This window comes from Cryptococcus neoformans (genome assembly GCF_000091045.1).
Source record: "Cryptococcus neoformans var. neoformans JEC21 chromosome 9 sequence".
NCBI classification, from domain to species: domain Eukaryota; kingdom Fungi; phylum Basidiomycota; class Tremellomycetes; order Tremellales; family Cryptococcaceae; genus Cryptococcus; species Cryptococcus deneoformans.
The window spans coordinates 62,527-80,781 of record NC_006694.1 but is presented as its reverse complement, the minus strand read 5'-3'; the positions used below and the strand labels follow the sequence as shown (position 1 = coordinate 80,781).

General features: G+C 49.5%; 8 protein-coding genes across 8 annotated transcripts; 5 read left to right on the top strand and 3 right to left on the bottom strand.

Moving 5' to 3' along the window:
• Positions 1 to 86: 86 nt before the first annotated feature.
• Positions 87 to 1,937, top strand: CNI00320 (glyceraldehyde 3-phosphate dehydrogenase, putative). The gene is made up of 8 exons (XM_572768.2): positions 87 to 331; positions 380 to 674; positions 729 to 810; positions 861 to 932; positions 990 to 1,053; positions 1,113 to 1,205; positions 1,282 to 1,554; positions 1,637 to 1,937. The coding sequence occupies exons 1-8, from the start codon at positions 205 to 207 to the stop codon at positions 1,777 to 1,779; spliced, it is 1,149 nt and encodes a 382-aa protein (XP_572768.1). The 5' UTR covers positions 87 to 204; the 3' UTR covers positions 1,780 to 1,937.
• On the bottom strand, positions 1,833 to 5,630 carry CNI00310 (conserved hypothetical protein). Its single transcript, XM_572764.2, has 7 exons — positions 5,075 to 5,630; positions 3,733 to 5,017; positions 3,439 to 3,683; positions 3,297 to 3,368; positions 2,892 to 3,231; positions 2,767 to 2,816; positions 1,833 to 2,689 (listed from the first exon to the last, which is right to left on the bottom strand). The coding sequence occupies exons 1-7, from the start codon at positions 5,169 to 5,171 to the stop codon at positions 2,040 to 2,042; spliced, it is 2,739 nt and encodes a 912-aa protein (XP_572764.1). The 5' UTR covers positions 5,172 to 5,630; the 3' UTR covers positions 1,833 to 2,039.
• Positions 5,631 to 5,850: 220 nt separating this feature from the next.
• On the top strand, positions 5,851 to 8,002 carry CNI00300 (GPI-anchor transamidase, putative). Its single transcript, XM_572769.2, has 6 exons — positions 5,851 to 6,119; positions 6,181 to 6,378; positions 6,433 to 6,635; positions 6,693 to 6,860; positions 6,915 to 7,137; positions 7,194 to 8,002. The coding sequence occupies exons 1-6, from the start codon at positions 5,965 to 5,967 to the stop codon at positions 7,906 to 7,908; spliced, it is 1,662 nt and encodes a 553-aa protein (XP_572769.1). The 5' UTR covers positions 5,851 to 5,964; the 3' UTR covers positions 7,909 to 8,002.
• A 369-nt stretch (positions 8,003 to 8,371) lies between these two features.
• On the top strand, positions 8,372 to 10,298 carry CNI00290 (hypothetical protein). The gene is made up of 6 exons (XM_024657766.1): positions 8,372 to 9,292; positions 9,371 to 9,472; positions 9,535 to 9,546; positions 9,640 to 9,805; positions 9,889 to 9,987; positions 10,058 to 10,298. Exons 1-6 carry the CDS (start codon positions 8,507 to 8,509, stop codon positions 10,150 to 10,152), a joined length of 1,260 nt encoding a protein of 419 aa, XP_024513561.1. The 5' UTR covers positions 8,372 to 8,506; the 3' UTR covers positions 10,153 to 10,298.
• On the bottom strand, positions 9,518 to 11,786 carry CNI00280 (expressed protein). Its single transcript, XM_024657765.1, has 4 exons — positions 11,082 to 11,786; positions 9,794 to 11,030; positions 9,629 to 9,728; positions 9,518 to 9,535 (listed from the first exon to the last, which is right to left on the bottom strand). Exons 1-2 carry the CDS (start codon positions 11,719 to 11,721, stop codon positions 10,468 to 10,470), a joined length of 1,203 nt encoding a protein of 400 aa, XP_024513553.1. The 5' UTR covers positions 11,722 to 11,786; the 3' UTR covers positions 9,518 to 9,535; positions 9,629 to 9,728; positions 9,794 to 10,467.
• Positions 11,787 to 11,982: 196 nt separating this feature from the next.
• On the top strand, positions 11,983 to 15,549 carry CNI00270 (hypothetical protein). The gene is made up of 3 exons (XM_572967.2): positions 11,983 to 12,651; positions 12,701 to 14,543; positions 14,632 to 15,549. The coding sequence occupies exons 1-3, from the start codon at positions 12,000 to 12,002 to the stop codon at positions 15,296 to 15,298; spliced, it is 3,162 nt and encodes a 1,053-aa protein (XP_572967.1). The 5' UTR covers positions 11,983 to 11,999; the 3' UTR covers positions 15,299 to 15,549.
• Positions 15,550 to 15,574: 25 nt separating this feature from the next.
• Positions 15,575 to 16,365, bottom strand: CNI00260 (conserved hypothetical protein). The gene is made up of 2 exons (XM_572728.2): positions 16,076 to 16,365; positions 15,575 to 16,014 (listed from the first exon to the last, which is right to left on the bottom strand). Exons 1-2 carry the CDS (start codon positions 16,325 to 16,327, stop codon positions 15,745 to 15,747), a joined length of 522 nt encoding a protein of 173 aa, XP_572728.1. The 5' UTR covers positions 16,328 to 16,365; the 3' UTR covers positions 15,575 to 15,744.
• A 124-nt stretch (positions 16,366 to 16,489) lies between these two features.
• Positions 16,490 to 18,184, top strand: CNI00250 (DNA-binding protein). The gene is made up of 7 exons (XM_572770.2): positions 16,490 to 16,643; positions 16,723 to 16,974; positions 17,030 to 17,146; positions 17,212 to 17,305; positions 17,389 to 17,646; positions 17,718 to 17,802; positions 17,902 to 18,184. Exons 1-7 carry the CDS (start codon positions 16,554 to 16,556, stop codon positions 17,981 to 17,983), a joined length of 978 nt encoding a protein of 325 aa, XP_572770.1. The 5' UTR covers positions 16,490 to 16,553; the 3' UTR covers positions 17,984 to 18,184.
• Positions 18,185 to 18,255: the final 71 nt, after the last annotated feature.

The window sequence follows — 18,255 nt, the reverse complement described above, 5'->3', positions numbered from 1 at the left end:
AGCCGATCTATCGGCCGGCGGTCATTCTTCACAGGGCCCCGCATTTTGCCTCTTCGGCGCCGTTCCGTCTTCCGTCTTGACTCTCCTCGAATGGTGGCCATACATTTCATATAAATCAACTTGGAAGTTCATTCATGACAAGATGAAATTATCTTCCCGCAAGCCCTCTCACAGCCACATCATTTTACACAACAAATCGCAGCGATGACCAATCCTTTGCTTGCGCACTTTCAAGACACTTTCTTCCCTCCTTGTCGGGTTGGTATTAATGGATTTGGTCGTATCGGACGTGCTGCTTTCCGAGCCTCTTTGGAAAGAGATGACCTTATTGGTACGTGGAAAAAGTATCATCAGGTTCTAATCTAATCCCATCATATAGTCGTCGCTATTAACCACACTGCTCCTTCGATTGATTACCTCTTGCATGCTATCAAATATGATTCCACTCATGGAACTTCAAGACACGCCAACGACCTTTCTATCAAAGACGGTGCACTCTATTATAAAGATAGAAGGATTGAGCTGTTCAGCCAGCGAGACCCCTTACTGCTCGACTGGAAGTCCGCCGGTGTAGAGTATGTCGTTGAATCTACAGGGAAAATGACTACGGTGGCTACAGCGAGTGCTCATATCAAGAGTGGGGCGAGGAAGGTTGTAATCTCCGCACCTTCAAAGTAGGTTCTTTTACCATATCCCATATCAGACCATTTTAATAACTGGCTATGAAGGGACGCGAAGACAATCGTCGTTGGGGTGAACCGAAAGGATTACGACTCTTCAATGTCGGTTGTCTCAAATGCAAGCTGCACCGTGAGTAATAGTCTATCCAGCTGTATTGTTTATTGATCGACGCCCTCCAGACCAACTGCCTTGCGCCTCTGGCAAAGGTTTTAAATCGTGCTTTCGGTATCGAATTTGGAATGATGACAACAGTAAGCAACGTTCTGTAACTGGCCCGACACCTCAAAATGCTGACAGCTCGTCTTCAGGTTCATGCTTCGACCTCCTCCCAACCCATTCTTGACGGTTACAGTAAGAAGAACCGTCGTTTAGGTGGGTTCCAAACATCAGGTATTAAATAAAGTCATCTCGGCTAACAGACATGTTACCAGGTCGTGGTGTTGGATCAAACATCATCCCTACAACCACCGGTGCCGCCACAGCTGTCCAACTAGTCCTTCCCGAACTAGCTGGAAAATTCACAGGTACGTATTCATTTATCGAATCTCCAGCTTGACTCATTCAAGACCCAATTTGCTAACCGATGACCTCTCTCTGTAGGCGTTTCCGTCCGTGTACCAGTCGACAACGTCTCCATGGTCGACCTTACTGTTCGCCTGAATAAACCTGTCGCTTCCAAAGAAGAACTCTTCCGACCTATCCGCGAGGCTTCTACGGGCCTTAGCAGCCTTGGCCCGTTAGCCAACGTTCTTTGTGTCAACGATGATGAGCTCGTTTCCCGCGACTTTTTGGGATGGCAGCATAGCTGTATCGTAGACTCGGCTGCGAGCGTCATGTTGAATGATAGGGTCTTTAAGATTATTGCTTGGTATGGTGAGTTACAATCATACGGCGATCTTGCCATTCTTTTTTTGGGTCAGGCGTTGTTGAAGACTGATTTCAAAACGACATTCAGATAATGAGTATGGTTACGCCTGTCGATTGTTGGACCTTGTGCGCTTCATCCACGAATACGACAATGGCAAAGTGCCGACTCCTACACCTTCTGGCGTACAAACACCTTCTGGTGTCCACACTCCTATCCTTCGTTCCATTTAGGATGGATAGGACTCGGGACACTAGATTTCAAGGGGGCCATAAGAAGGATCGTTTCCAATTCAAGGGAATGCATGGTAAAACCCCCTTGGGTCATTCTTCTTGACAGCCCATGACTACAGTTTACAATTGTTGCAAGAGATGATATGATGTATACACAGCTATAAGACGTCACAATATCCTTTCCATTAGATCAAATTCACCCCCCCTTACTACGTAACAGTCACCTTCACATTTGTCCTCTGAAACCCAAAAATGGTCGATTACCTCCCATAAGCCTCCTGACGTCCATAATATTGTCCATTCCACGTCCTATCATCCACCCATCCACCCGTCTGGCCGTATACTCCTCCTCCTCCCCCTCCTCCACCTGTACCCGGCGCAAACGAGCTATACTGCGGCGCTTGGTTGTACTCGTATCCTTGTCCCTCAAACGTATCTCCATACCCCTGCGAATACCTCTGACCTGGAGGATAGACCTGACGGTGGTCGTGGTCGTAGTCGGTGTTCGGTCTACCATACCCCGCACCAACTCCGGAACCGGAACCAGCCATCAACGGTTCCACCGACGCACGGGACTCGTAACCCCTTTGCAAAGCCGGTTGGGGCGCAGCCACGGCCGACATTGGCATCGCTCCGCCGCCCGACTGGGTTGGCGGGGGCCCATAGTACGCATCTCCGTTTGCTGGTACGTATTTTGTATTTCGGGCGGCGCCACCGGCACGGGCACCTCGACGACCGCAACAGGAGCGATAGATGCAGCGCGCGATGAAAAACAGGATGGCGAGGATGATCAACCCGGCGATGATTGTGACTGGGATTGCGATTTGGAGGTTTTGTCTGTACCATGCGGCAACGGTAGCTTGCCATGATCCGGATTCACATGTCTGGTTGTAACAATGGCCGCCGTAACCTGACACGAAATGAATAATCAGTCCACGTGCTCTTCTCATTTTTTTACCTTTTGAAAAGAGCAACCGGGGGACTTACCGCACGGAGACCCATCCACAAGAGGAGTTTGAAGTACCACACAAGAACTCCTAAAAAAAACAGAATGTTAAACCTCTCTTCTCGACCCGACCCGAGCCATTGTTCTTTTTTTTTTTTTTACTCACGTCGAATTCGGATCCTTACACGTGACCACACAGCTCGTATCATCCCTTTGCCCACACGCTTCACTCAAACCCATAGTCGCCCCCGCCGTACTACACTGCTTATCCAAACTGGTACACGTCCCGCTCGCACACTCCAAGCCATCCGATCCACAGCTTGTCCCGTCTTCTGCCGTCTTATCCTCTGGACAGCTCGCAGAGGTGCCGGTACAGTATTCGGCGTAGTCGCAGATATCGTTCACGGCCGGGCGGCAGGTGGTGTTGGACGGTGAGTATTGGCAAGAGGAGGTACAGCATGCAGAGTTGGAAGGGTCGCAGACGGCGCCAGAGGTGAATTTACAGGCTTTTTAACGAGGGGATTAGTCATTTGACTTTAGAAATATGGGATGGGAAGACTTTTGAACTTACTGGAAGAGTCGCAGCATGTTGAAGTCGTATTTCCTCCCGGATCACAATCCTCTCCATCTTCCACAATCCCATCTATCTCTCCATCAGCACGTTCCATGACCGATAAAAAGGAGGGAGTGTGTGGGGGGGAAGAGAAACTCACTACCACATTGCTGTAGACTGATCACATCTCTAGCTCCCGGCGTTTCTATACAGCTGGTCGACACGGCTCTATTCCCAATATTACTGCATATATTTCCCAATGTACACCCCGAGAACGTTTGTTCTGTCGTGGATGTGGTGGGGTTCATGATAAATTGACCGTTTGCATCGCATGTGGATGTTGTCAAGGGACAGCAAGAGCCAGAGAGAGAGCAGCCTGATGTACAATCATGAATGGCGCCAAACCTATCCCACATTGTCAGCAAACATACCAAGGCAGGACCAAGACACCTACCCATGCCCGATTTCATGAGCGATCAAACTCCATTCCGTCTTGGTAGCGGTACTAATCCCCGTGCCCGAAACCGTGCCGGAACTCTGCTCCGAGCTATCCGTCTGACACAACGTCCCGAGCCACGCTACCCCGACTTCCGAGTCTGTCGGGCACGCACTCATCAGATGCCAAAGACCGGCTCCATCGTCCCCCTTGGCTCCTCTCCACGCGCTGAAATCGCCCAATCTGGTATCGAGGGTAATGTTCGCATCGCACCCCACGTTCCATTCTTCCCCTGATACGGGCGTAGAGGGGCAGGTGATGTTTTGTACTTGGAGCTCGATGATACCGAGGGAGATTTTGAAGGCTGATTTATAGAGTGCTGAAACTTGGTTCCAGTTGTTGAGCACTTGGGTTCGGGCGGCGTCAGGGGAACCATAAGCGGCAACGTAGTTGCAGTCGAGAGCGACGCCCATGTAGACAATCTTTTGGGTATCGGGGCAACCGCTGGTATCGTTGATCGTGCTGATATAGTTGGACGAACCGGTCATACCGCCGGTATCGTCTCTTTTCCAGAACATGCCCAAAGGGTTGAGGAAGGAGTAGGAAGAGGTATCATGGGTGGAGAACGTGTTGAATACGGGGTTGGAGAGATCGTTGAATGCCAATGAGTCGTGGGAACAAGAAGGTATTGTTTTGTTGGTGCCTTGGTCGTGCCTCATGTCACTTTGCCGGAAAATGACCATTCGGCCCATACCTTGGACATTGACATCTTCCCATGTCTTCACCCTCTCATAATTCTCCCTGGTCACTACATTGTACAGCTCTCCGCCGACGGTGAATGACCCTTCCCATACTGCATCATGTCCGTCAAGATCGCCGGGATGGTGAACGATCACGCTCGCTCGGCCGAGGATCTGTGACCTCTCGGACAGCGGCTGGTGAGCTCCAATAGCATGGAGAGTGGTCAATCTGTCAATGTAGCTTGGGTGGACTACTTCACCGGTATACAGTCTCCAATCTTCTTCTCTCAATTCTCCAATAACTTGTTCCCCATGTTTTATCCGGGCATCAGGGTGGAACATGTGTTCCGAGGGTTTTACAAATAGTTTTACTTCAAAAGGTAAGAGATCAGGAAGGTCGAGGGTAAGGACGAGGGTATCGGAATGTTTGAGAGTAGACGGTGGCGGAGGGAGAAGGGTCGAGTGTCGTGGGACGAGCCCGTTTTTAGGCCTGCGAGGGAGGATGGATAAGTGAGAGGTGGCTGTTGTTGCTCTCCGCAGAGGGGCAGGGTGGGGTGATCGGGCTGTCGAGAAAAAAAAAAGTTTTAGCATCAAGCCAGAGGACAGGGGGAAAGACAGACCATCTACTGGTGTCAAGAGTCCCACCACGACGACCAAGACGAGCCACAATAGGAGGTGTATAGGCGGAGGCCTCCATTGCTTCGTCGTTCTCCACATGGTACTCTTGTAACTGTCAGTCTCAAGGGACTCGACAAGCCGTGCGTTTCTTGCTCTTGGGTGAAAAAATGAATGCTGCTGAATGCTGCCGATTGCCGTTTGAAAAGAAGAGGACAAAGGACGGGCCAGGGTGGTGTACTATACAAGACGGACGCTCGCTGAACCAAACGCTATGCTATGCCTTGCTGTGGCGTGTCTTGATGTATAAGAGTCGTGTCGATGCCAATGAATGGGCGATTGTAGATAGTGCGGTGCTACAAGGGACGCTAGGAAGGTTACGCTGGCTGTGTGGGTGTGGTATCGAGTAGCTTTATAGTCGACGCTGCTGCGGCTGCAGTGGATGAGTGAAGATGAAGAGCGACGAGGAATCCGAATGGACAGCGAGCATGGATGGCCGCCAAGAAGCCAGCAAGGCTTCACCGCGATCCGCAGTCAGAGTCTGCAGGCTCATTGCATGACGATGTCTGCGTCGCTTGCAGCCAGCCGGGATCAGATGACTGGGCTGTTTATACATCTGTCCCCCGGCCGCCGCGCCGTGCTGAAAGCTAGATGGACAAGCTCAGCCATGCAAAGCCCCCCGGGACGGCACTACCAAGCACGGTGACTACCGCTCAGCCACTGGCAGTTACAATTACAGTACGATTGCGATTACAATTACAAATACTCTATTGCCTATAAGCATATATCCGCGATCGACTCTCCTGCCCACTCTTCTCACCCATCTCCCGACAGTCGGGCATCCTAGGGCCGATCGTCACGGTGCATTGTCGCTGACAGTCTTCAACTCTATCTCATGTCCCTTCTCGCCCGGTTCCGCAGGCGCAATCCACCACCACCGCCGGACCCAAACAGCGTCAACTACACAGCAGAACATGTCGCTCTCGCAAAGACAATCGCCCGCCGCCAAAAGCTGTCCCGGATATTCTGGAAGAACGTCTCCAAGATACAGTCAGTAACACCACTTTCGCGCAGCGCCGCATCCGATGCCTGACACTCATTTCCAAAACAGAGCTGCCTTGACATTCATAGGCGTCCTTTGGCTACTCGCGCTACCGTATGAAGGGCTGTGGAAGAGGACATATGTGGATGAGCATGCCCTTCAGCCAGCGCAGGTTGCAGTGTACTTTGACTGGGCGAATGTGCACAAAGCAGATGTATACCTCGGCGAGCTCGAACGATTATCAAGTTCAAACTCTACTTTTACAGAGTGAGCTCCCTCTCTAGGTCGTTAACAGACGATAAAGTTGACGATCATTTGAAGACGAACCGATTACCTTCAGAATGCGTTCTCTGCAGCCGGCTTGCATACCGGTAACACCACCACTGCAACCTATGCGCACGTCACGCCGCCTCGAGCTACAGGGATGGAAACGATCTTGGTCTCTGCAAATTGGCTATCGAGGGATGGAGGCGAGAACCTTCGAGGGGTGGCCACGCTGCTAGCCATGGGAGATTTTCTAAGAGGTCAGACAGGTTCTTTGTTGGCTTAATAATCCTGCTTTAGCTGACAATTGGTGCTAGGCCAAAATCATTGGGCATTTGATTTTGTTCTCGTTGTCGGAGAGGAGTGCCAATCGGGTCTTGCCCAGTTTATGGAGCAGTACCACTCCTTGTTCTCTGGTGTCATTTGGACCGGTCTCAACATTGATTACCCCGGCCACTCATTTTCCCACCTTGGCGTCTTTTACGGTGAGCCCCATCCCATGTATTCTACAAGACAGATTCTGATAGTCTGTGGTGTAGAGGGCACAAACGGTCGATTACCTAACCAAGATGTGATCAACACCGTTTCTAGAGTCGCTCAGTATACCGGACAAGTGCCTTTGCGATACCACGACATTCCCGATGAGCCTTTACACGGAATTGCCTGGCTGGGAAAGTACCTACTTGGCGCAAAACATTTGCTTCATCATTTCGCGTATGCTGCTCTGGGCAGGGCTAGTGCCGGACATGGTTCACTCGCAAAGTACGTACCGGGAAAAAAAAGGAGGAGAAATAAAATAAAATACTAACAACAGCTAGGTACCGTATCGACTCTCTCACATTATACTGTACCCCCGCAACCGGTCCTCACGGCTTCCACACCCTCGGCCGCACCCTCGAATCCACACTCCGCTCATTCAACAACCTCCTCGAACGACTTCACGCCTCGTACTTCTTCTACCTCCTCCCTAGCCCTAACCACTTTATCCCCGTCGGCAACTACCTCCCTGCGGCGGTTCTGTTGGGCGCAAGTTTGACCGTCGGTGGATTCGACTGTCCCTCCCCGCTGGAAGGGCTGGTATACATGTCCTTTGCGTTTGGTTCAGCCCTTTTGCTTTGGGTGACCGGATTACCGACCTACTTGTTCTTCCCCACGTTCCTATTCTTCCCTCGCCCCCGCGGCCTGGCGCACAAATCCCTGGAATCAATGTCTCTCCTCCTCTACGGCGCGCTCATCCCCACACTCGCAATGGTAAACTTTCCGCAATCCATCTTCCTCGCATTCCTCGCCCATCTCTACCTCCGTCTCCCTGGAAAATGGCCCCGCCTCGTCACGCTGGCGGTGACTCCGTTGGCCATAGGATTAGCAATGCAAGGGTTTGGAAAAGTGGATTTGGAAAGGGAATGGAGAGAGTTGGGGAATTTTGGGTGGGTGGGGTTTTATGTGGCTTGGATACCGCTTTGGATGTTGGGAACCATGTTGTTTTTGGGGAAGGAGAAGAAGGCGAGTGGGGGTGTTGTGGAAAACAAATAGAGACTAGATGAGATTCTTTTTTTTTCTTTTTTTTTCCAGCGCCCACATGTTTGTTCGTATTCTTTTGCATGGTATGTATTCATTTGCATTTTTGGCTTTTCTTGTTCCTTTACACTCCGATCTCGTCCTATCTTTGCCCACAAGAGTCACACAAACCGAGACTAGAGTACCGCGACAAAGTCGCCCACCCTTCCAAACATGGCATGACGGTGAAACATGCACGATGTTGAGGTACGAGTAAGTACCCCGAGGTGAGGAAAAGAAGAAAAACGAAAGGACCGATATCGTGTAAAAGTTCCTTTCAGATCATCCCCTTTTTACTGCGATTTGCGGCGCCGAGTCTCGCACTTAAGGGATATTAGTAGAAAAACAGGGGGCGAGTGGGTCTTGATGGGATTGCATATATATAATCCAAACGAGTTTTGTACCTACGTAAGTGATGAAGTGACTTTTTTTTTCAGTTTATAGCGGTACTGGATTACCCACGTTGAACGACAAAGCTACACTCCAGGTTGACACTGTCTTGGCCTACTAACCCACTGAAAACGACACTGAAACAGCTGCGTCGCTCTTCACCTCTACCTGACAAATAATAGAGATGCGGCCGGCCCTCACTCTGCTAGCCCTCCTCCCTTACCTGGGAGGAACCTTTGCCAACACTTGTCGAGCTGCTGGTACGTCTGATGCTGCTACTACTGCTGCTGCTACTGTCGCTGCTTCAGGCGACGTTTCGGGTACGAGCGTGATTGGCGATAATTTGCTCGCTGGTTCCAATACCGCTGCAGGAGGAGACGCTAATACCGCCAAGGCTGCGAGTGTCAGTAGTGGTGGTGTCGCTGTGTCGGCTACAGATTCGTCCGCTGCGAGCGCCACTTCAGCCGCTGCATCATCAGCTTTTACTGGGGATCAGTATTACGCCTCATCTGCGTCTAGTGTTGTCTCCGCAAGTGCTTCATCTGCTCAAAGTGCTGCTTACCCTCAAGGTTCTCAGATGGGTACCGACCTCGTTCTCTCCAACCCTTCAGGCGACTGTAAATGCGGCTACTCCATCTCCTCGCTCAACGACGAGTACTTTCCTTACAAATTCGCTTACACCTTTTCCGCCCTTTCCGATGGTGACGCCACAGATGGTCTCGCGGCTGCGGGTTGGGTGGTGAATGACGGAGAGTATGTAGGGGGCGCAGCGAATGGGAATAGGTGTTGGGGAAATAAGGATAATGTGAATATTGATTCAGGGGATCTGGTTTTGACTGTGCCAAAGGATCAGACGGCGAGTCCGAACATGGAGTGTGCAGAGATTGCGTTCAATGAGACGAATTTGTTTGAAGGGGTGTTCCAGACGGAGGCGTTGCTAAGTGGGGTGGATGGGACTTGCCAGGCATTCGTAAGTTTTCCTACCAGTCTTCCCCTTTTTTTGCTTTTTTCTGGATAAGGATGGCTCATGCAAACGGCATTCCGATAGTGGTTGAATCACTCTATTGCAACACAGTATGCCGATGAGCTTGATATCGAAGTGATTAGCTCGACGATTGATACCGATGGAGTTTGGTACAGCAACTGGCCTGTAAGTTATTTTCACATTCTTTTGATCCTCGATTCCATACTGACAGCTTTTCTGATTTGCAGCCTAACGGAGACGTAAGTATGAATTCCCCTCCTTTGTCTTTTGCGAGTCCGAAAACGGGAAACTCGGAAGAGAGGAAGCTAACAAGAACCTCACTTTAAACTTAGCCCAACAATCCCGATAGCCTAACTTCCGCACACACCAATGCCCCTTTCCCAGACATAAGCACCAATGATCCTCGTAAGACGTACAACAACTACACTATTGCTTGGTTATCCAGCTCGACAACGAGGTATTACAATGGTGCGAAGCAGGACTCACCTACAGAGAACCGTAAGTCTTATGACATTTAAAATTCCCGAGGTATTCTCTGTTGGAGACTGAGCACTGACGTGTCACATGATATGAATTTGTAGAACCGGAGCATAGCATGATATTCACAATCAACAATTGGTCCAATGGTGGTACAGGTTGGACCCAGGGTCCTCCGACAGGGGAAGATTCCGACCTCCGCGGTGTGTTTCTTTGACGCCTTCTTTCCCCCAATAAAACGCTGATGAAGCCCTTCTATTATTGTATATCCAGTCAAGAGCGTGCTGCTGTATTATCGTACCCAGGATGTCCAGGACATGGCCACTTTGGATAGCAGCTGTACTGATAGCGACGTTTGTAAAGTCTAGTTACAATCCCATCACTTTCTTACCCGATGACAAGGGAAGAAATTGTGCGATATGACACCTGTGAATATGTATTACTCTATCAGTGGCTTCACTTCTCTTGCATCACTTGATATGCCATGATGAGACGCCTTATGAGCTCGAGCTGAGCTGTCGAAGCTTGAACCTCGTGCGGAAGGCCATTAGGAATGATTTTACATGTGAATGTTCGTTTATTCCCAATGTTTCTCCGGCTGGATGGGTTAAAGATGGCAGTGACTAAGGCATAGACCGTCCATCAATACCTCTCGAATTTACAACATGTTTCATGGCCCTTCTTCATGATCTCCTCCAGGATCTTTTCTCCATTTTCTCGCTAACCTTGACCAAACCCTTGATGCCACCCTCTCCAATCCTCTTCGCTTGTGTGCTCTGTCCATCCAGCAATCCCGATTCGCTCCACCACTCTTTCTCGCCATCTTGAATTCGCACAGGGCACCAAACCAAGTGCTCATTCAGTACATCAAACCGCTTAACTCCATCTTTCTCGTTGGAAAAGTTCCAAAGACCAATGCGCCGATGGCATATACGACAGCATACGATTTCTGTTCGACTGGAAGGAGTGTTGAGGGAGATCTGTATTGTGGGGTAGTTCGGGTGGTAAGGGAACCAGCCGAAGAGGGCTAACTGGGATGCTACATCGGTGGCAGGAGAAGGAATAGAGAATGTAGAAGAAGGTTTGAAGAGACTGACAAGACGCTCGACTTGTAGAGGGTTCAGAGGAGACAGAAGACGAAGGGAAGGGAGGGCGAGGCATTCTAATAAAAGATGAGACGCGAGAGGAGCAAGGGAGGAGGTGATGGGCGGGTGAACGAGATGCCGTAGTTGTTCATACAGATTTCCTGCGAAATCATAGATAAGAAGAGATGACGAAAGAATTTAAAGAGACATACCTGGGGATGCACATATTCTCCACGCGCAATTCTTCTCATGGCGTTCTTCGAACCCCTTTGCCAGTCTTTCTCCAAGATTACTTTTCATCGCCTCATCTCTGACTTTTTCCAGCCCTCCTAGTCCCCACCTTGCACCGCAAACGTCGCATTTAAGTCCTTCTCGTCCCTCATTCACCCACCCTTTCATCGCAGCCCTTACAGGCGACAGAGTCAGCGGGTGTTGAGGGGAATATGTGTATGGTTGGAAAGTCATCAGTCGGGATAAGAGACTTAATGCGGAAAATGGAGCGTATACTTTGGAAAGGGGAAGGGCGGGCATGGGCTGGGTAGAAAGGATGAGAGAAGGAATTGATGGGGCAGGAGGGTTGTATATTCGTTGTCGTTTTGTGTCGGTCTCGTAACCCGGAGATAATAGGGAATCCAACGCCGAAAATAATCGCTTCTTTGTTATCCTCCCGCTATAGATCCGTATGGTATGTTGTTCTTCGTCATCGGCAACATCGATTTCAGACCCATCTGCGTTACCCAACTGTTCACTATCGTCGAGCTCTGAATCTGAAGTCAACGCCCAGTCGTCGTCGGCGTAGAGGAGTTTAAAGACATCCCGAAGGTCGTCGTCCGTGTTGGAGGATAATTCCATGACGTCTTAGGTGGATATTGAGGCGAGAAAGTAATTGTTGAGGTAGCTTTGAAAACAACTTGACCAGTTTCGAAGACAAGATGAAGGGAGCCTTGTTCTTCGATGGATTGATAGTTGTATTGAGACTCGTGTGGCGATTCTTCCACGTCATAACTTTTGATGTTAATAACACGTTTTAATTAATTTGTTGACGCGAACGACGAGACGAAAACAAACAACTTCGCGCTCAAATCTAGTATATATATTTTCCACATCGATATGTTGACAAGTCTCAAGAAATGAACCGCCATACACCGACACCCTCATCCCATCTCACGTCCTCTCCCCCTCTCTCGTACACCTGGTCTGACACATCCGGTGAGAACGACATGCGACCCCGCGAAGGCAACCGCGCTCCCAGTACAAGCACATCAGTGTGGTCCGACGAAGGTACTGCTGTCCCTCGACATGGCGATGGGGATGATGATTACGGGTATGCCGATGAGGATGGTCATGAACTGAAAGGAAACGGGGTGAAGGAAGGGAAACTGATTGACTATGACGACGAGCCGCAACCGCATCAACGAGAGATGGCGCCGGGCGATAAACTGAGAGATTTGCTACGGCAGATGGATGAGGAAGTGCGTCGGGCAGCCCCAAGCGAATCAAAGGAGACGGTTGTGGCTCGTCAATGGATGGGATATACAAGGCCACGCCAATTTCAACCGGACGCTCGTGACGAAGAAATAGAGGAGGAAGAGTTAGAGGAGGACCAAGAAGAGATGAGAGAAGGGGCATCTCCAGCGAGATCGTCTTCTGTCACGGAACAAGAAAGCCCGCCAACTCCTCCGCCGAGATTTGGAAATCCTTATTCTAGAAGGTCAGAACGAAGAGGATCACCTGCTTTTGCCCAGGGCAGATTACCCTCCAGAGCGGCTGTGTTGCTTCAAAGTGTGTCATTTTTCTGTCTGTAGACCAAGGGCCAAACTGAACTTCGTAGGCACATCTCATATGGACGAAGGCTTGCGAGCAGTAATAGAACCCGAACCAGAAGCCAAACACCAACAAAAATCACCACCGTCTCAGCTTCACGCATATATTGCCTCCCATCCTGAGCTTCGCTCATCATCATCTTCACGAACACATCAACCCGTTCCGCAGTCATCCCGCTCAAGGAGCAAGAGGAAAGAAAAAGAGATAGAACAGGATTACGAATCCGAACACGAACCAAGCTCGCCTTCTCGGCATCACTTTGAGAAGGAACTATCCCAATCTGCATCTAGACGCCATTATCGTACAGCCTATTCCCCGTCCCGTGCCTCCCCACCATCAAATGCACTACCATCCACCGCTTCATCACACCGTTACCCAACCTCACCTCGGCCCCTTGAACCCAAATATCAACACCGCCCTATACCACCAACTCCGCGCCGATCAAGTATAGATCCCCTACCATCAACCCACGATGAATTTGCGATGCATCTCAAAGGACTGGAGGTGAGAGCAGAGGTGGAACTAGACTTGGATGAAGGCGTCTCTGCTGTGGGATGGGAAGAGAGTACTGTTGAGGGCGATGAGGAGGAGATCATGTATGAAGATGGTGTTGATAGGAGTGGGCACAGGGACAGGAGCGGGACTGCCAGACCTGATTCCTCTAGAGGGGAAAACCTATACACACATTCTCAATCACGCGAAAGCTTGTATCAAGCTGCTTCTAGATCCCACTCATCCCCATTATCAAGGCGCCTCCCAACCAGCTCCCCTTCTCCACCAGCCCTGCCCGACCTACCTTCTCATTCTATAAGCGGGAGTGAGGAAGAGCAAGAAATTGATACATACTCGTTAAGACGGGCGAGGATGTTTAGTGGGGAGAGAAAGGGAAAGATGCCAATGGTTGGCAATGGGAGTGATGCCTCGGCATCGGCATCGGCATCAAGATCTAGGTCATATTCTCGGTCGCTGTCTGTACGTTTGAATGAAGACGAAGACAAGGAGGCAACAAAAGAATACCAGATGGAGGATGAAGCGGTGAAATACAATGCCCCAGGAGAGAAATTCTTAGAAGAGGTGTGGGAAGGCGGGGGTGTTACAATAGAGAGGGAACAGTCAAATTATCATTCTTCTGATCGGAGCTCCCGTACTCCTCTGCCCACGAACCATCGCCATACTCCTTCCCCTGTCCGCCTGCCCGTTCGTCACAGTCGTGCACGTACGCCTCCGACCACTTTTCAGACGGGTACCACACCCAGTTCGACAACCACTTCGCCTGGGCAACGGCAACCTCAAACATTATTATCATCACGAGCGTTGTCGCAATCACAATCCCCGACCCAAACTCCCAAATTCCCTACCCCGCTTCCCTCTTCGCAATCGAATGCCAATCCAGTACAAAAGCAACTTGCGACCCCTTCTCATTCTCATTCACAAACTCTTGCCCTCGGTCCGACGCCCCGACCCCCAGGGGCATGGAACATTACTCCCTTTCCGCAACGTCCACAGCGCGAACCTGAGCCACCACGCCATCAAGATCAGATAGCAAGTGAGAGTGGGAGTAAAACAGGGAGAGTGAGGTTTTCCCCGTTGAGATATGAAGCTACGATACATAGAGAGGATTATGAAAGAGAGGATGAAATGGAGAAAAAAGGGAAAAGGGAAGAAGAGAGAGGTGATGTGTCGATTCTGACTTTGAGTTTATCTCCTCGGCACAAAAACCCTAAAAGTCCCAAAAGTCCAAAGAATTCAAAGAGCCGAACGAGTCCTGAGAGGCAGATAAGAGAGGGAAAAATGGACGGAGACATTGGAGATATCAGTTGGACCGCCAAGTTGGCTAGAAGTGTTACTTCGTAAGTCTGCATCATATCTTTTCATATCGGCGAATTACGTGTCTTATGCACGTATCAAGATGACAAAAGCTGACAGAGCTGTGAACAGGCGAATATCCATCCCTATGCGGTCGACGACATACAATTCCCATCTTCCGCAGCTCACTTCTGCCCACACCCACACTCAAACAGCTTCTTCCAAACTCCAAACCGCCCAACAATCATGGCTTGCTGCTCTCTCCTCCATTTCCACTTCTCACCCACATCTTCACCAACACAATCAACACGCCCCTTCAAATTCCCCAACCAGTCTGGCGTTAAGGACATCACAGACTTTAGGCAAAGGGATGAACAAAGCTGTCGGCTGGAGTCGCTGGGTATGGTGGGTCCTGATGGAAATGGTACTCCTCTGGGCAGTGTTTAGGGTGACCCTGGATTATGCCGGGTCCGGTGTTTATCTCGGTAGAGATCCGTTCCATCCCTTATCACGCCCTCTTGGTCTAGGCCCTCCTCCGTCCCTTTCATCACCTCCATCATTTAGTGTTGGTGGAACGCCAGACATGATGGAGAGAGACAGGGAGACGAACGCACAGCGTCAATGGGCCAAAGCGTCACGCTATGTGAATCTTGAAATTCCTATACCAGGTAGTCTGAAGACTTTGGTAGGTAAACAGGGAAGCGCGAATTTCTTTGATCTAGTGGAGAGCTGGGGTTGGGGCACAGCCTTTTTTGGGGAAGGAGAACCGGCTGGAACCTGGGCTGGAGTGCCGACATAGTACCAAATTGGTAATCTTTTCATGATTCGGGCAAGTAATAGTAGGAAAGAAAGAGTAGAGGGTAATTTGTGAATTGTTGTCGTTGTTATCGAAGATACCATTCTTGGTTTGTATCGATATAGTCGTATTTTATAGTTATTGAGTTTCGGGCTTTTTTGATGCTCACGAACATTATGTTATGATCAATGATAGCCCGTCTCGAGTCTCATTATAATTATTACTAGTGGGCAAAACTGGTATAGTGATGTAACCATTTGATTATTCAAGGACTAGAAAGCACGATGATGCAATTGAGTAATGCATTTCAAAATCCCAAAACCTCCCATTTCTTCCTAAGTTTTATCCCTCTCAGCCGTACCCAAGTTCATATACTCATCGTACAACAACAACTAAAAAACCCAAATCTAAGGAGTAGGCCAGGATGTTTGCAGCTCAATGAAGCAATCTTACACCCATCGATCCTCCTTTCTATACCCCTTCATTGGAGCTTCCTCTCCGCTTCTTCCCCCACCCCACTCGGGTACGCCCACAGGCCGGGGTACACGTACGGGTTCATAGTCATCTTGCGAAACAGAAGCCATGGAGAACTTCTTCTTCTTTGGTGGCGTCGGAGCAGACGCTAGCGAAGCGTCCAGAGATGAAGGAGAAGAGAAGGAACTGGGCATTGCGAGGGAGTTTTCAAGGGAGGAGTCATCACCCGTTGGATTGTTTAGTCTCTATGGACCCGATTAGTGATTTCCCTTTACAAAGAAAAAATATGAAATAATAAAAACGCACATAATACTCCTCTTTGAGGTCTATTTTTCTTCTGCCACTCTTCATTCCTAGTTCTTCCTCCTTCCCCACGCTTTTTACCTTTGTTTCTTGATAATCATACCGTGTCTGGGTGAATGCCTGGAGGGCGAAAGATGAGCCAACAATAATACCGATAAAAGGGATGCCGAAGAGGATAAAAGGATGGCGGCGGATCTGGGCAAAGATGGGATGAGATTTGGTTGAGTTTAGCGGGCGGGTTGCGAATGGGGGCATTATTGCTAATCGAGTAGCGCGAAGATGTGCTATGAAAGAAGAAGAAGATGAGTGGAGGAAAGAGGATGTGACATGGACAACTTTTACTGATACTTCGTATGTACGTGACGTCATGACTTTTATGCTTGCTTCTCTCACCATATAATTAGTTACTTCCTGCCAGTGCGTTCATCTGATATACATATCGTTTACACATCTCAACAATCATCCCTATTCAAGGTAGATCATGTCGGATAAGCAGCAACTCATAGACATGGGATTTGACCCCGCCCGTATAGACTGGGCCCTTCGTGCTACCAATAAAGCCGGTCTCCAAGTACGTCCAAGCCCGGCACTCGATCTGCCGCCTTGTAATCCTGCGACCCCACGCTGACTGATCTGGTGGGCTCCTGCAGCCAGCTATGGACCACCTCCTTGCAAACTCGGACAAACCAATCCCAGAAGCCATGGACGAACAAGTCGACGAGGACGATGAGGAAGCTGTCGCGGCACATATCAAGAAACTTGGTGGGGCAGTCGATGACTCGGATGCTGTTGCCAAGTCTATTAAATGCAGCGAATGCGGGAAGATCTTCCGCTCCCAAGCCACTGCAAGCTTTCACGCCGAAAAGTCGGGTCATGACCAGTTCGAAGAGTCTACCGAGGAGGTAAGCCTTATGCTACTTTCGTTTCAGCACTCCTAACGTAGGTGCATGGAACTAGATCAAACCCCTTACCGAGGAGGAGAAGAAGGCGAAACTCCAAGAGCTTCGTGAGAAGCTTGCTATCAAGAGGGCGACACAATCCAAAGAGGATGAGAAGGCGAATCGTGCCAACGAAGTATGACTAATTATCTCCCATTTCATTTATAATAAAACGAATAAATTCTAACCATAGTGGCTTAGGCGATTCGACGTAAAGCTGGGCAGGACACTGGTAAAGTCCGAGAAGACCTGAAGCTCAAGGAAGCGCTAAAGGACGCTGAGCAAAAGAAACGAGGTTCGTCACGTTTATCGTCCCTATTCCTGACTTATCCGCTTACTATCATTCTTCTATCTATCCCACTTTCTGGGCATTCGTAGAAAAACTCGAAGACCAAAAAGCCAGAGCAGCCATCAAAGCCCAAATAGAAGCCGATAAACGCGAACGCGCCGAGAAAGCTGCTCGTGAGAAAGCTCTTCGGGAAGGAAAGGCTATCCCAACGTCATCTTCCCCTGTCCCTACTATCGTTCCCAAGGCGAATACCGGAATGAAGAGTAGCGAGAATCCAGAGACTAGGTTGCAAATCAGGTTGGCGACGGGTGGAACACCGATGACGAAGACTTTCCCGAGTGATAACAGTATGTACTCTAATTTTCTCTTCCATGTTGGGCTGGCCCCTTAGATGAATGAATGGACTGATTGGAATCAGCTTTAATTGATGTGGCGGAATGGGTCGCATCAGAGAAGCTAGAGTACAATGTCGACACTATTGGATTCTCCATGACTTTCCCTAGGTACGTCTCTGATCGGTCCTTCCCCTCCCACTCGTTTCCCCCCCTCCCCCAAAGGCGAAATGTCTCGAGAAAGCGCTAATACGGGACACAACTAAACAGGAAAACGTTTTCCCGAGAAGATATGAAAAAATCCCTGAAAGAGAACGGGCTAACCCCGTCTGCTGTCCTAATCGCTAGCTAGCTACGTTATGCGATAAAAGATTTACGATTTCGGAGCTGAATGGTTTGGGACTAATGAAAGCAAAGGTGATCAGCACGTACATTGGCGCAATATGACTTTTTTTGGTTTTTTTCAGGGATGACGAGTTGAACGTGGAGGTGTTAACAATGGGGGATAAATGGGGTTTTGTATAGTGCGAGATGGATTGAATATGTCATGTCGTTGTTAAGCTGTTTTCAGAGCTGCAAGTATAAATAAGCAAATAAGCTTAGGTTTCTCTACCTTGATTCCCA

Bases quoted from the DNA above. Each gene is read 5' to 3' on its own strand.
- CNI00300 (XM_572769.2), top strand. From the start codon at position 5,965: ATGTCCCTTCTCGCCCGGTTCCGCAGGCGCAATCCACCACCACCGCCG. The intron at 6,120-6,180 runs GTCAGTAACACC...TTTCCAAAACAG, and splicing joins AAGAACGTCTCCAAGATACA to AGCTGCCTTGACATTCATAG. The intron at 7,138-7,193 runs GTACGTACCGGG...AACAACAGCTAG, and splicing joins GGACATGGTTCACTCGCAAA to GTACCGTATCGACTCTCTCA.
- CNI00270 (XM_572967.2), top strand. From the start codon at position 12,000: ATGAACCGCCATACACCGACACCCTCATCCCATCTCACGTCCTCTCCC. The intron at 12,652-12,700 runs GTGTGTCATTTT...TGAACTTCGTAG, and splicing joins AGCGGCTGTGTTGCTTCAAA to GCACATCTCATATGGACGAA. The intron at 14,544-14,631 runs GTAAGTCTGCAT...AGCTGTGAACAG, and splicing joins TTGGCTAGAAGTGTTACTTC to GCGAATATCCATCCCTATGC.
- CNI00280 (XM_024657765.1), bottom strand. From the start codon at position 11,721: ATGGAATTATCCTCCAACACGGACGACGACCTTCGGGATGTCTTTAAA. The intron at 11,031-11,081 runs GTATGTCTCTTT...ATGATTTCGCAG, and splicing joins GAGAATATGTGCATCCCCAG to GAAATCTGTATGAACAACTA.
- CNI00260 (XM_572728.2), bottom strand. From the start codon at position 16,327: ATGCCCCCATTCGCAACCCGCCCGCTAAACTCAACCAAATCTCATCCC. The intron at 16,015-16,075 runs GTGCGTTTTTAT...TCGGGTCCATAG, and splicing joins ACCTCAAAGAGGAGTATTAT to AGACTAAACAATCCAACGGG.
- CNI00310 (XM_572764.2), bottom strand. From the start codon at position 5,171: ATGTGGAGAACGACGAAGCAATGGAGGCCTCCGCCTATACACCTCCTA. The intron at 3,232-3,296 runs GTAAGTTCAAAA...CTCGTTAAAAAG, and splicing joins AACATGCTGCGACTCTTCCA to CCTGTAAATTCACCTCTGGC. The intron at 2,817-2,891 runs GTGAGTAAAAAA...TGTTTTTTTTAG, and splicing joins TGTAAGGATCCGAATTCGAC to GAGTTCTTGTGTGGTACTTC.
- CNI00290 (XM_024657766.1), top strand. From the start codon at position 8,507: ATGCGGCCGGCCCTCACTCTGCTAGCCCTCCTCCCTTACCTGGGAGGA. The intron at 9,293-9,370 runs GTAAGTTTTCCT...GCATTCCGATAG, and splicing joins ATGGGACTTGCCAGGCATTC to TGGTTGAATCACTCTATTGC. The intron at 9,806-9,888 runs GTAAGTCTTATG...ATGAATTTGTAG, and splicing joins GGACTCACCTACAGAGAACC to AACCGGAGCATAGCATGATA.
- CNI00250 (XM_572770.2), top strand. From the start codon at position 16,554: ATGTCGGATAAGCAGCAACTCATAGACATGGGATTTGACCCCGCCCGT. The intron at 17,647-17,717 runs GTATGTACTCTA...GATTGGAATCAG, and splicing joins GACTTTCCCGAGTGATAACA to CTTTAATTGATGTGGCGGAA. The intron at 17,803-17,901 runs GTACGTCTCTGA...ACAACTAAACAG, and splicing joins TTCTCCATGACTTTCCCTAG to GAAAACGTTTTCCCGAGAAG.
- CNI00320 (XM_572768.2), top strand. From the start codon at position 205: ATGACCAATCCTTTGCTTGCGCACTTTCAAGACACTTTCTTCCCTCCT. The intron at 332-379 runs GTACGTGGAAAA...CCCATCATATAG, and splicing joins GGAAAGAGATGACCTTATTG to TCGTCGCTATTAACCACACT. The intron at 1,555-1,636 runs GTGAGTTACAAT...AACGACATTCAG, and splicing joins TAAGATTATTGCTTGGTATG to ATAATGAGTATGGTTACGCC.